The sequence below is a fragment of the Nycticebus coucang genome, chromosome 2 (genome assembly GCF_027406575.1).
Source record: "Nycticebus coucang isolate mNycCou1 chromosome 2, mNycCou1.pri, whole genome shotgun sequence".
In the NCBI taxonomy this organism is placed as follows: domain Eukaryota; kingdom Metazoa; phylum Chordata; class Mammalia; order Primates; family Lorisidae; genus Nycticebus; species Nycticebus coucang.
The window spans coordinates 27,324,137-27,337,512 of record NC_069781.1 but is presented as its reverse complement, the minus strand read 5'-3'; the positions used below and the strand labels follow the sequence as shown (position 1 = coordinate 27,337,512).

The window sequence follows — 13,376 nt, the reverse complement described above, 5'->3', positions numbered from 1 at the left end:
TGCTTATAAAATTAAACTTACATTCTATAAAGAATTTTACGTACTAATGGTAAACACAAAGGAGTTTCACCTTATTTAATACATTTGGAGAATTCACTGTCACTGAATGGTCTTTTAAAATATGATTTAATTGACTGTAACACATGCCAGTGTGGATATGTCATTACAGTATTAAACTCTTCCTGAGTTGTTGGATATGGCTTCTATCTGTAGCTTGTGTGTGAAGTGTCGTCCATCAGAGTTACCCTCTGGTCCCCCTACACTTCCATTTCTAACTTCCCCTGGGGAGAAGGGGCTTCCCTAGCTCCCTCTTCCTCTTTACAGGGGGCCTAACTTTTACAGTGGTGGATCCCCATGCAGGTGCCATTGATTTGCCTTGTACTTCCCATTCCCTGGGAGGCAAGTCTGTCTAATGTGGAGATTCAGTATTAGGAAGCTGTGTTCTCCATTATCAGAAGACCACAGCGTGTTTGATTTTCCACCTGCCTTTTCTGTTGTATAACTCAATTGATCTAGAACTCAGGAGAGGTAAAGAAAGGTGAAATTTCTTGGGCCCTCCCAAACCACAGCCATATTGTCTCTAAATTGTTCCTATTCCAAATTGACTAAATATACTAAAGGTAATACTTGGGTGAAACTTTATTTTACAGAGATTTTGATGATCTCAGATTATTTTCTTATAAAAAATTCCTTGCTGAGTAAATACTTAGTTTTCAGAGTTCTACTGTTATTTCAAACATACTGACGAATTTACCTTATTGCTCTAGAAACGTGTTGCCACTTCCTTAATTATATACAAAATTGTGAAGGTTCTGTGTTTCGAAAAAAGAGTCTGTGAAGAGGGGGATCTTAACGATATGAGGAAAGGGGGAATACTTGCTGAAAGGTTTACCTTTCTAAGGAAAGGGACCTTTATTCTGATACATGAAAGGAAATGAGGCCAAATGCAGATGCACAAAAGTTTATAGGTGGAACTAGTGAAAATTTGAGAATTTATATCTAAAAAAATTAGAAGTGGATGCATTTTAATCACAGACACATATATACATTTCAAATACCATCTCTGAAATTAAAAACAAACAAACATCTGTTGCATTAGCAACCGGTACATCTTATATCTGGATGCTATAGAAAATAGTCAATAAAAATTGAGAGCATGAAGAGTGCTCCTGCAGAAAGTCAGAAAAGCACCTCAAACACATGGACTTCAAAATATATTTCATAGAACTCTAGCTAGCTTACTAAGTACATCTACTGTACTTAGTTGATACTCAATCATGAATAAGTCCTGCTAAGAACCTTCTTTACAACTTTTCCTCTATTGATCCTGTAGGAATTAAATCCTTCCCGAATTTCAAACTACATCCATTCAGATGAAGCAAAGTAACTATCACTAGTTCAATATATGAGGTAGCAGGAATCTATACTCAAGTTTACAGCTTTCACATTCAGGGCAGCTATGGGAAAAATATGTGCTCTGAATTTGAAAACAACATTATTGCTTCATGCTTTACAAAAATAAGTTATCAACTTCTTGAATGCTCTCATGAGAAAGACAGATAGATAGCAAGGAAGATTAATCTTTTAATACTCTTTTCATAAAGATTTAGAAGAAAATGTATGCTGTTTTGCATATTTCATTTTTTGTTGACTAGTATTCATTTCAAGTGAAACAGGTAACAGCATTCATATGCTACAAATCGTACAGAGTGTTTCCCACTCACCGTTGGCCTCCAAAGCAGAGCAGGTTACTGTATATAAGGAGACTAGGCTGGAAATCCCTTCTTCATATGGCAAGGGGACATTTAGAGAACAATCTTAAAAATCTATGGGAAAGGTGGATGAAATACATAGCAAGGAAATTCCTTTTATTATAGAGGTCTCTTAACCTGGCAGCTTATTCTAGAAAAGCCAAAAAAGAATCATGTTTCCCTAAGAAATGTTCATTTGTGTTTACCAAATTGACAATTAAATATTAATTTTATTTTTTGGTATGCAATGTTTTTCTGTCACGCTCAGTATAATATTTTATTTATAAGCGAATGCCATGCTATGTAGAAACCTCTAGCTTCTGGGAAACTAATATAAGAATATTAATTTGCCAATAGTTAAATGTTGCTTAGGAACTTTAATAGTTTTCATTAAAAGAAATATAATCTAGCATAAGGACTCAGGTATTTTTTAGCTGGACAAGTCCTGACTCTTCCATCTTGATCTTGGTCTTGTCAGTGCTATTTGAGAAAGAAATAGAGGTGGGGAGGGCAGGTGTGGTGGCTCACGCCTGTAATCCTAGCACTCTGGGAGGCCGAGGCAGGTGGATTGCTTGAGCTCAGGAGTTCGAGACCAGCCTGAGCAAAAGCGAGAGAAAAACTGAGGCAAGAGGATTGCTTGAGCCCAAGATTTGGAGGTTGCTGTGAGCTATGACACCATGGCACTCTACCCAGGGTGACAGCTTGAGACTCTGTCTCAAAAAAAAAAAAGAAAAGAAAAAGAGAGAGAAGGATTTCTAGTCATTTCCCTATGGCAAAGACTGCTGGTTACTCCTTAAGACTGCTGGTTACTCCTTAGCATCCATTCTCTCCTTCAGCAATAAAGCTATACAAATCTAAGAGTGAGCATGAACCAAAGTTTCACCAGTGATATCTAAGGAGCAGCACCACGTGGATTGCTCCAGAGTCTCCCTACAGGGAGTGGAACAGTTTTTGCCTTTTCCTGCTTCCTGACATCTGGGATGAGCCCCTACTGGTAGGACCTCTAACAGCCACTTTAGACCTGCAGATGGTGGAACAGAGCTGCAAGGAGGGATCTGGGTCCATGCAGACCTGTGAGCTCTGAATTTTCTACTCATAGCTTGAGAGAGAAGTAAATGTCTATCATGTTTAAGCCAGTGGTACTTCAGATTTTTCTGTTACATCCAGATGAACCTACTCCTAGCCCCTTCATTTTTTCTAGTTTATACCATCTGGAGCAGTGATTTTCAACCAGTGTGCCATGAGAGGATCTTAGGTGTGGTGCAAAAAAATTTAAAGATCATTAATTAAATTATTTTTGAAAGAAGTTCAAAGTGCAGTAAGTATATTCTTATTTTTACTCTTTTGTTTTGATCAACATCATTTAAGTGTGCTGTGGAAGTTTAACTGTAGGTTCAAGTGTGCTATACGATTAAAAAAAAAAAAAAGGCTGAAAAACATTACACTGATGTAGAAGGTTTATACCATCTCAGCCTCCCCTAATGATTGTTCCATGTTAGGCCCTGGAATAGCAATCAAGGACCACAAAATGAAATTCCAAATGCCACATGGGGACTTTGATGAACTGAAATAATACAAACCCAGAATTTTGCTAACGGTTTGTCAAGAGTAAGCCAAAAAGTTGAATTTTATTTTATTATTGTTTTATTTTTTGAGACAGAGTCTCACTATGTCACCCTCAGTAGAGTGCTGTGGTGTCACAGCTCACAGCAGCCTCAAACTCTTGGGCTTAAGCGATTCTCTTGCCTCAGCCTTCCAAGTACCTGGGACTACAGGTGCCTGCCACAACGCCCGGCTATTATTTTGGTTGCAGTTGTCATTGTTGTCTAGCTGGTTTGGGCTGGTTTTGAATCTGGCACCCTTGGTGCATGTGGCCGGCACCGTAACCACTGTGCTACAGGCACCGAGCCAAAAGTTGAATTTTTTGACATGCTGTCTCCTTGGGATTAAAAATATAAAGCCATGTTTTATGTTCTCTGGGTAAGACTGTTCAGTTTTTCAGCTTGTATAACATGTTAGCAGTCCTGAGAATGGGATTCCCTGACTCCCCCTAGCTCTTCATGCAACTCCCAGAGGTATTATAGTAAACTATGGGCTGGGGGAGAGCAGGTGACAAATCAGAAGGCTGGATCTATTTTCTTTGACGTCTCTACCTAACTTTTATTAGTCTCTGTTGCCTTTACTTTAGAATTGAGATAAAAATCAGAATACAAATTCTGTAAATCTGTGTAAATTACAATCACTTTACAAATTAAAGGTCTATCTAGCCAAGAATAAATGTATTTAACAATTTTACTTTATGGTCACTATTAACGGGAATATCCTTTGGCACATTTATATCATTAGGTCATTGGTGGAGAATTTTCTACCCTTTAACCACAGCTGTGAAGAGGGACAAGCCAGTCTGCCCTTCCCACGCATATTGACCAAACACAATATAACACTGGCGGTAATAACCAACAATGGTAAGTGACTTGAAAAGCAGCAGCAGAATGCCTCTTACTACATTCCATGGTGTCCTGTACATAGGAAATAGCTGAACAAACAAAATTCAGGCACGTGCTAGAGAAAGAAAAAGTTTGAATTTGACACTTGATGATTATTTGCTCACTTTCCAAATTAAGAATTTCAGCACCACTTTTTGCATGGGAAATATACATGAGGCCTGGATCTATTTTGCACACTGAGGATTCATTTAGTCATCATTCATTCATTCATTGTATCCCATTCCATGCATACTTCTAAAGTCCGGGAAGTGTGAGAAGAGCTTCCTACATAAGACCAAGGCCAATATGAGAATTGTTTAAAACTTTAAGAAGCACAGAAGAGGGTAGATTTCCAGAGTTCATGTAAAAATATATCTCTTCAGCATTGAGAAAGAACTTAATCTGCTGTAATAGTGAACAATTCTTTTTTTTTGAGACAAAGTCTCACTTTGTTGCCCCAGGCTGGAGTGTTGTGGCATCAGCCTAGCTCACAGCAACCTCAAACTCCTGGGGTCAAGAGAGCTTGCCTTAGCCTCCTAAGTAGTTGGGACTGCATGCACCTACCACAGCATCCAGCTAATTTTTCTATTTTTAATACAGACAGGGTGTTGCTTTTGCTCAGGCTGGTCTTGAACTCTTAAGCTCAAGCAAGGCTCCCACCTTGGCCTCCCAGAATGCTAAGGTTACAGGTGTGAGCCACTGCAACTGGCTCAGTGAGTAATTTTTGACATCTAAATCACGCTCTGAGTTGGGAACTGCAGAGGTATGAGGACCTCTACCCCTTCCTACAGGAAAGAAAAACCCAAACTTTTCTTATTTCTTTAGCACTGGAGCCATCAAAAAGACCACAGCAAAATGTGCAAATACCATTATTAGTCTCTTGTATGGGAGAAAAACCCCAAACTTATCCTAATTTTGTTCAGCAGGGTTTTGATATAGCGGCATCTCACACATCTTCAGGTTTTATTAGAAAACATAAAAGCCAATCCTTTCTTCCCATGAGGCTGAGAGGAGATTACGCGCCAGGTAAAGGTGTGAATGGGTACCAGTCTGAATACATAATGGAGGACGCTCTGTCCTTGAAGGTAGAAGGGCTTCCACACATCAAGTCCAAGTCCTCTGGCCACGCAAAGCTTGCATTTTTGGCAAGACAGCACATTCCCCACCAGTGTATCATATTTCTGGAACAATGAGGAAAACATAATTTCTTTTTCAAAGGAAGCTTCTTGCTATGTTTGTTTAACGGAACTTAGCAAAAGCAAAGTGGAAATGAGGGGCTCTGATTTTATTTTTACATGAAATGCTTAGGAGAAACAGAACCTGGCATTCATCGTGGGTCCAATCGAAAATATCCAGTTCAGGAAGGGCGGTTTATAAACACATGGTAGGTGAAGCAATCATTCCCCAGAAAGGAAAAGCTAAAGAGCTTTCAATTAATTCTGTAAAAGGTTTCTCACATAATTAAGTTCAAGGTGCTCAACTCTCCCCCAGGCTATTGATCTTGTCTTTGGAAAGGCCTGTACTAGATACAGAATTCGCTGCTTCAGAATGTGCACTCTGCCATGAGGGGATGGTCTCTGAGGGGGAAGTGTCTACACTGCAAATCATTTACTCACATCAAATGTGACAACAGTGAGTATCCACCCACATTGTACACTGTCATCTTTTTCTCTTTTTGCTCTGTCACCCAGGCTGGTGACAATCAAATGTGCTGAGAGATAACAGCAAATTTCATATTGGTAAATGAAATTCTGTATTTCAAGATTTCATATCAGAGGAACAAGACGTCTGAGTCGTGAGGGCTGCGTGCTTCTGAAGGTGTATCTATGTACTCTGTTTGCCTATGATTGTGTCAGCATGTAGTTGTGTGGGCATTCGGTTCCAAATGGAAGATTTAAAAATCTAATTTTTCTGGGGAAAGTAATTAATAATCCGCCAAAATGTTCCTGTGATTTTCAATGTCACACGAAGGCCAGATCACAGTCAGTTCTAACATTACCATTCTGCACACATGTGGGAACCTGATGAAAGATCTTATTTCCACGATGAATTGTATGTCTCAGAAAAAGCTCCAACAACACAGCTTAGTATTTTCAAACTAATTCTGTAACCAAACACTTCTGCCTGATCTTTATGCAAAAATTTATAATCAAGCCTCCGCTAATACCATTTCTAAACATTGGTTATCTTCTAGAAAATTTCTCCAAATATTATATTTTAATTATACCTAGGAATGCTCATCAGAGGCTTGGACAAGTTATAATAAAGACATGTAGGTTTCAGGTTAGATAGGGTCTGGTTCCAGCTGACCCTCTTCTGCACTTTCTCATAACCCAACTCAAATGAAAAAAGAAAAATAAAGTCAAGGGGAAGTTCAGTTAACACAAACTTTTGAGAAATCTCTGCTTGTTAGATTACAAATGGATCCAGGCTGGAAACCTTGTTGGCAATTCCACTTTCCAAGACAGGATGTAGTATTTGGAAGGAGAAAGCTGAAGTAGGTCTTGAGGCAAGCACTGTGTACTCAACTCATTACCCGTTTTACTGTGTTGGGTCAGCATTCTCAGAGGCCCCAGGCAACCTGGCCAAATCAAACAGAGGAGTTGGTATATGGCAAGTTTCCTCCTCATGTAGCAGGGTTCTTCTTTGACAGAGTGGACCCTGGCTTTAGGGAAAAAACTAGCCATAAAAACTTCATGAGTGCTTGGAGTGGAGACCTGATTCAATAAGGAACTGAGTCTGCAAAACCGAACCCTACACGGTACAACCTCCCCAACAAATACAGAGCATCTTTGAGTAGCTATTTTATCTCTGAAAGACAAAGCCTTTAATACTCCATAGCCATGAAAAAAGCACAAATGAAAAAAGAACAGATCTAATTGATAAAACAATAGATGCTATAACCCTAAACAAAATTAAAAGGCAAGTAAAACACTGAGAAAAAAAATATTTGCCAAATACTTGGCAGCTGAGGGTTAATGACATTAAGTTTTAAAGAGTATCTGAAAAGCAATAAGAAAGAGAACCATGTTTAAATTAAAAATGGATATTAAGCCCAAAATATTTTAATGGGTATTCCAAAAAAAAAAGAGAGAGAGAGAGAGATGGCCAATAATATGTTTTTAAATGTTCAGCCCCACTAATAGGAAAATACAATTTAAAATGGGACTCCATAAACCACTTCTAAAGTTGGGGGGACAGAATATTGAAATGATATTAGCCTGTACTGATAAGTCCTAGAACAGGCACTGGGTGTGGAGTATGATTTGGTACCATTGTCTGCAGAGCAACTTGGCATGTGTATCAACTGCTTTCAAAAAAATGTGTGTACTCTTTGATGCAATAGTGCTGCTTCAAGAATTTCTGCTGGGGAAACGATTGGAGATATGAGCAAAGATTTAGTTATACGATGTTGTTCGTAACAGCCTAAATACACAGTTATCAGTAATTAGACAATAAAAAAAAAAAACACACACACACACTCTATAAGGGAAAACCATGTGATCATAAAAAATGATAAAAGAGAAGTACATTTCTTATTGTGGAAAGAAGGCTGCCAATATGGTGGCTAGACAGATTATAAAAGAATGTACAATGGGATGCTTTTCTAGGTAAATAATATGATTTAGGCAAGATATATGTTCATGTAAGAAGATATATCTGTTACCTAGACAACTGCAAAAAGGTCAGGAAAGATGTGTACCCAAATATTACAGTGCATTTACAGACTTTTTCTGATTATTTTATTTTCTATAATAAACATTTATTATCAGTAAAATAAAATGTGTTTAAAAAGGGAAAAGAAAAAAAAGATGAACTACAGTGATTTCACCAAGAATCCAAATACAGAAGATGTATTTTAAAAAAACAGTAATATAAAAAAAAAACAGTAATATTTTTATACATCAAAAATAATTGTTTAAAATTTAATTTAAAAATATACCATTCATAGTAGTAGTATTGAATAGAATATATTCAGGTCTAAATTAAAAAAATATATACAGGACTTAATTTCTAAAAATCTATAACTTTGCTAAAGGATATGTATAAATGAACTTATAGTTTTAAATTGGAAGAATTATTATTACAAAAATATCTCCTAGTCACTATAATATTGTCTGTATTAAAATAAAAATCTTTACTGATTTAATTGGTGATGAGTGAAAATAGATTTAAAAATCATATTAAATAATAAGTGGGTAAGAATTAAGTAAAAGAACAATAGGTAAGAAAAAAGACAATAGAATTTGCATTGCCAGATATTTAAATATGTAGCAAAATTACGATAGTTAAATCATTTGGGCACAGATTACAAATACGATAGATAATGGAATGAAATAGACAGCCAAGAGGAAACCAAATGCCCAGAAGCATTTAGGATATGATAAAATTGGCATGCAATTAAATTGGAAAAGGACAGATGGCTATTAAACAAATGTTGACACAACTGGTTAGCTCCTTAAAAAAATAAAATTAGACGTCTCTCTCAGATCATACACAAAAATAAGTTTCTGATACATTAAACTGTTTGATGTAAAACTATTTCTCTGATTTGGAACATAAGAAGGCTAGTTTAAGACTACAAGCAAATACAATATCCTAAAGACAATGTTTAATAGATTTAAGTGTATAAAAAATATGAATCATTTATCTAACAACACTTCCATACACAAAAGTAAAAGACAGTGAACTAGAAACACATTTCCAGCATATTCAGAAAAGAATTACTGGCCTTACTATGTAAAGAGCTTTTAAAAATCATTAAGAAAAACCAAACAAACATGCACTACAATGGCAAATGGGTAGAAATTATGTCCAGGTAATTATCAAAGGAAAAAATACAAATTCCCAGTAAATGTATTTGAAAATGTCCATCCTTGACAATCGAAAACTCAAGTTTACTAAAGTGCTACCTCTATCCATCTACCAAATTGTCAGTGATTAAAAAAAAAATTACATGTGATATTGTTGATCACGGGGCAAACTTACTGCTAAGATGACGCTGATGATGGGATGTAAATGTATCCAACCTTCTAAGGGACATGTGGACAACATATGTTGAGAAGTTTATAAATGTTACTATCCTTTTTTTTTTTTTAATGTTCCTATCCTTTAAATGGGAAACTTTTATAGAAATCTTCTTAAAAAGTAATTAGAGGGATCCACAAATCTTCATATTCACTATAACTTAGTTATGAAAAAACCCAAGTGTCCACCCACAGGCATTGTTAAAATAAACTCTGACACACGCATACAATGGAATAGTCTGCAGCTAATGTAGAACATTTCAACCATGATGTAATAAATGAAAAATATAGACCACAGAACAGCAAGATACCAATTTGGATAAAAGTATGTATAAATGTGCACGCTTGACAAATGCAAACAGAGGGTTTTTCTTTTTTAAAGGTGATGGGAGTATAGATTCTTTTTCCCCCTCTCTCCTTTTTGTTTCATTCATTCCACAAACACTGCTTGTAGTTATGTCAGATATTTCTATATGTTCCGAATTCTCTAATGACTTTGAAATCAGAAAAGGAGATACATAAGTCCATCTTCCAGATGCTAAAAATCTAATAAAAGACTTGTAACAGGAAGGACCTGAACCTTGCATTGGAGGCATAAACGAATTTAACTTATGAAAAATTGGGGAACTATGCAGATCACTCCACATCCTAGCTTTACAAGTACTTTGTAAACCCTACTCATCTGTTAGGGCTTGGGTAGCCTCTGTTCCTACAAATGGGACTCTGGATGGTATCTGAAGGATCCCTTAAAGGGGACCCTTCAAGGAGCCTGACATTTAAAATCCATCATCGCATTGGACCCTACAACAGTCCAAGGATTTTGTGGATAGGGACGCCTGACTTGGGGAGTCCTGCCCTGGCCCCGGCTGACCCCGGGGTAGAGACGGGCAGCGCGGGTGGGAAGGGCCGGGGGCGCGGGCCGGCGGAGGGGCGGGCGCTTACCGCTGCCTGCTGGAAGGCGCCCTTGGTGTAGGTGCCGCCGCCGCGGTAGGCGATGGCCGGGATCTCCCGGCTGAGCAGCGCGCACTTGTGCTGGTGCGCGCGGCGGGAGGAGATGTAATCGACGCGCGGCACCACGTTGTTCTTGGACGAGAAGGTCACGATGGCCACGCGCGTGGCGGTGGGCACCACGGGGAAGTCGGACAGCAGCTTGCGGACGAACTTGAGCTCGCTGAGGAAGTTGGCTTGGCCCACGCTGGACGACTCGTCCACCAGGAAGACGAGCTCCAGGCGCTCACTGAGCTCCCGCAGCCGCCGCACACGGCGCCGGAACGCCTGCCCCAGCCGCTCCACTTTGCTCTCCGGCGCGTCCTCGCCCGGCTCCAGCGGCTCGGCCAGCGCGGGCAGCCGCCCCGGGGCCCTGGGCGCCGCCTCGGGAAAGAAGCGGAAGCTGAAATTGCGCGACGGGGACATCTGCTGAAAGGTCGCCCAGCCCGAAACGAGCGCCAGACCCCAGCAACAAAAGGCCAGGCGCGGCCACATTGCGCCGGCGACGGAGCGGCCGCCCCAGAGCGCAGGCGGCGGCCCGGGCGGGGACAGGCGCGGCGGCCGGGCTGGCGGAGAGCGCGCGCGGAGCGGGCGGCGGGCGGCGGGGCGGGCGAGCTCAGCGCCCTTTCACTGACACCCGGGACACAACCCAGACTCCTCTGGTGGCCCAGGCGCTGGGGAGCCACCGGCGCGCGCTCTCTACCTCTCCTGTTTTTTCTTCCCTCTCTCCTCCTCCTCCTCTCTCCCTGAAGCCTATAAAATGTTTGAAGGAAAGGGGGCAGTCAAGAAAAAATCTCCCGCTTCCCTCCTTGGCTCCCTCTCTCCCGCCTCTCCCTCTCCCCTCTCCTTTCTCTATCTTTGCCTCTATCTCTCTCCTCCCCCTCTCCTTCTCCTCCCGGGTTCAAGCCAACGATTTGGAGATTCCATGACACCAGAACCCCGCGTCTGTCAGGCTGTCAACATTCCCGCAGCAAGCGCACCAGCGCCGAAGCCCTGATTGATCCCATATGTCTGGCAGGAGCCGCAGAGGAATTCACTGGAGATGGATGCAGATACCGAGAGTGCCACAGTAATTGGAAACACTTTGTAGAGGAAAACACACACACGGACTGGCCTGGGAGTTGAAAGCATCCTTTGAAAACTGCTTGCTCACCTTTTGTGCTTCTTTTTCTCCCCTTCAGCGCTCCAAGGCCCTCCCTAAGTCAATGTTTGTGTGACTTTCCTGATGGGAATTTCTGATCGGGGTGTGTGAGCATGCAGACCTTTGAGGGCTCCCGCGGGGCAATCCCACACTGTACAGGGGATTACATCTACCCTATGCTTCCCACAGAGATGATCTGTCCTGGTGCCTTTTCATGCATTTATTTATTTATTCATAAATCCATTTGTTCATTGATTTAACATTTTTTGAGCACCCATGCTGTGCCAGGATCTGTGCAGGCACCGGGAATATAAGGAGGACCGAAAATGAACGTGGGTCCTCTTCTCAGAGAACTTACAGGTAACCAATGAAGTAGATATTCACATACAAAACGTAATATATAAATCCCCGGGTGAAGGGCTTCACTACAACCTAAACTTTACCGTAGAAATGTAACCTAACATTTATACCCTCATATTAAGCTGAAAATTAAAAACCATATAACAAAGAAAAAAAAACCATATAACTACGACTGGCCATGCTAAGTGCTATAAAGGAGAGTTTGACCTTGGAGAGGCCAGGGAAAACTTCTCTGAAGATGTAAAGTTTGTGCTGAAATCCTGGTAATGAATGGGTGTCTTTTCCCTCTGTTTCAACAGGTGAGATCCACCTGGCTTTGAATGGTAGCTGGCATATATCTACTGTGAAACACGAATGGCTACTTAGAGGCGGTTATTCCAAAGCAAGACTGCATAAAAGGTGGGGCCTTAATAAAAAGATTCCAGCTCAGAGTCAGAAGCCCTGGATAACACACCTCTATAATTTTATAACCACCTGAATTTGAGTCACTTCCAATCCTTGGCTCAGTTTCTGCATCTATTTCATAATGGAATTCAGCAATCTCTTTGTTGCCGCTGTCTCTGGTAGTGAATGATTTAGCATTTATGTTGAATGAAATATTATATGTTTGTGATGCCTTGTTGATATGATATCTTATAATATGTTGATGAGAGATATCACAGCGTATTTGCTGAAATATCAGAGCTCTGACATCAGTTTGAGATGAAATCTTGGCTTTACCAAGGCATGACCTTGACATTAATTTGTTCATTTATAAAATGAAATAATGATAATAACACCTTAAGGTCTATTAAAAGGTTAAATCATAAGTAAGTAAAGTTCTTAGGACAATACTTAGAGCATGTACTCAAATGCCGGTCACTGTTATTGCCGTCTTTAATTATGACTGTTTTCCAAGTCCTTGTTTTCCTCACATTATTGATTGACCACCTCCTATGGTCCAGCATGTTAGACAACAAGGACTTAAAGGTGAATAAGACTCAGTTCCATTCCTCTAGAACAGTGGTTTTTAACTTGTGTGCTGCCAAAGTTTTTAATAATCATCCAATTATTTCCAAAAGAAGTTTAAAGCACAGTAAGTATATTCTTTTTCTTACTCTTTTTTGTTTTCTTTGGATCAACATTATTTAAGTATGCTGCAGAAGTTTAACTTAGGTTCAAGTGTGCCGTGAGAGCAAAAAGATTGAAAAACGCTGCTCTAGAAATTCAAAGAATATAAGAAAAGAACGTAGATTTGCAGACAATTACAAAGTAGTGGGATGACTACAAGAAGAAAGAAGATGGAGTAATGAGGAGAAAGTTCTAAATCTTCCAGGAGAATGAGCAAGACCTCATTCGAGCTGGAACTCTACAGAAAGAGAAAGTTTTTCCAATTTTCATCTACTCTGTATTATTTAAAACACATCGTTAAAAGCTAACATTTCAGGACCTTTCTGTGCCAGACACCATGGCAACTGCTATGAGCACCAACTCCTGTGTTCCCTACAAAAACCCAGGGAGGTAGACAATTGCTTTGGAACTCTGATTACAAGCAATAGGCACCCAATTTCTCCTAATTTAAAAAAGAAGGAATTTTTTTGGCTCACATAACTCAGCTGGGAAAAAGGCAGGGGGTGGAGCTGGT

General features: G+C 40.0%; 1 protein-coding gene across 1 annotated transcript in view; it reads right to left on the bottom strand.

The window, feature by feature from the left end:
* Nucleotides 1-12,572, bottom strand: part of SVEP1 (sushi, von Willebrand factor type A, EGF and pentraxin domain containing 1) — a 188,856-nt gene extending 176,284 nt beyond the window's left edge. The window contains exon 1 of the mRNA XM_053566090.1: nt 10,207-12,572. Within this exon, the coding sequence (XP_053422065.1) occupies nt 10,207-10,746 (540 nt within the window). The 5' untranslated portion in view covers nt 10,747-12,572. The remainder of the gene's footprint in view (nt 1-10,206) is intronic.
* Nucleotides 12,573-13,376: the final 804 nt, after the last annotated feature.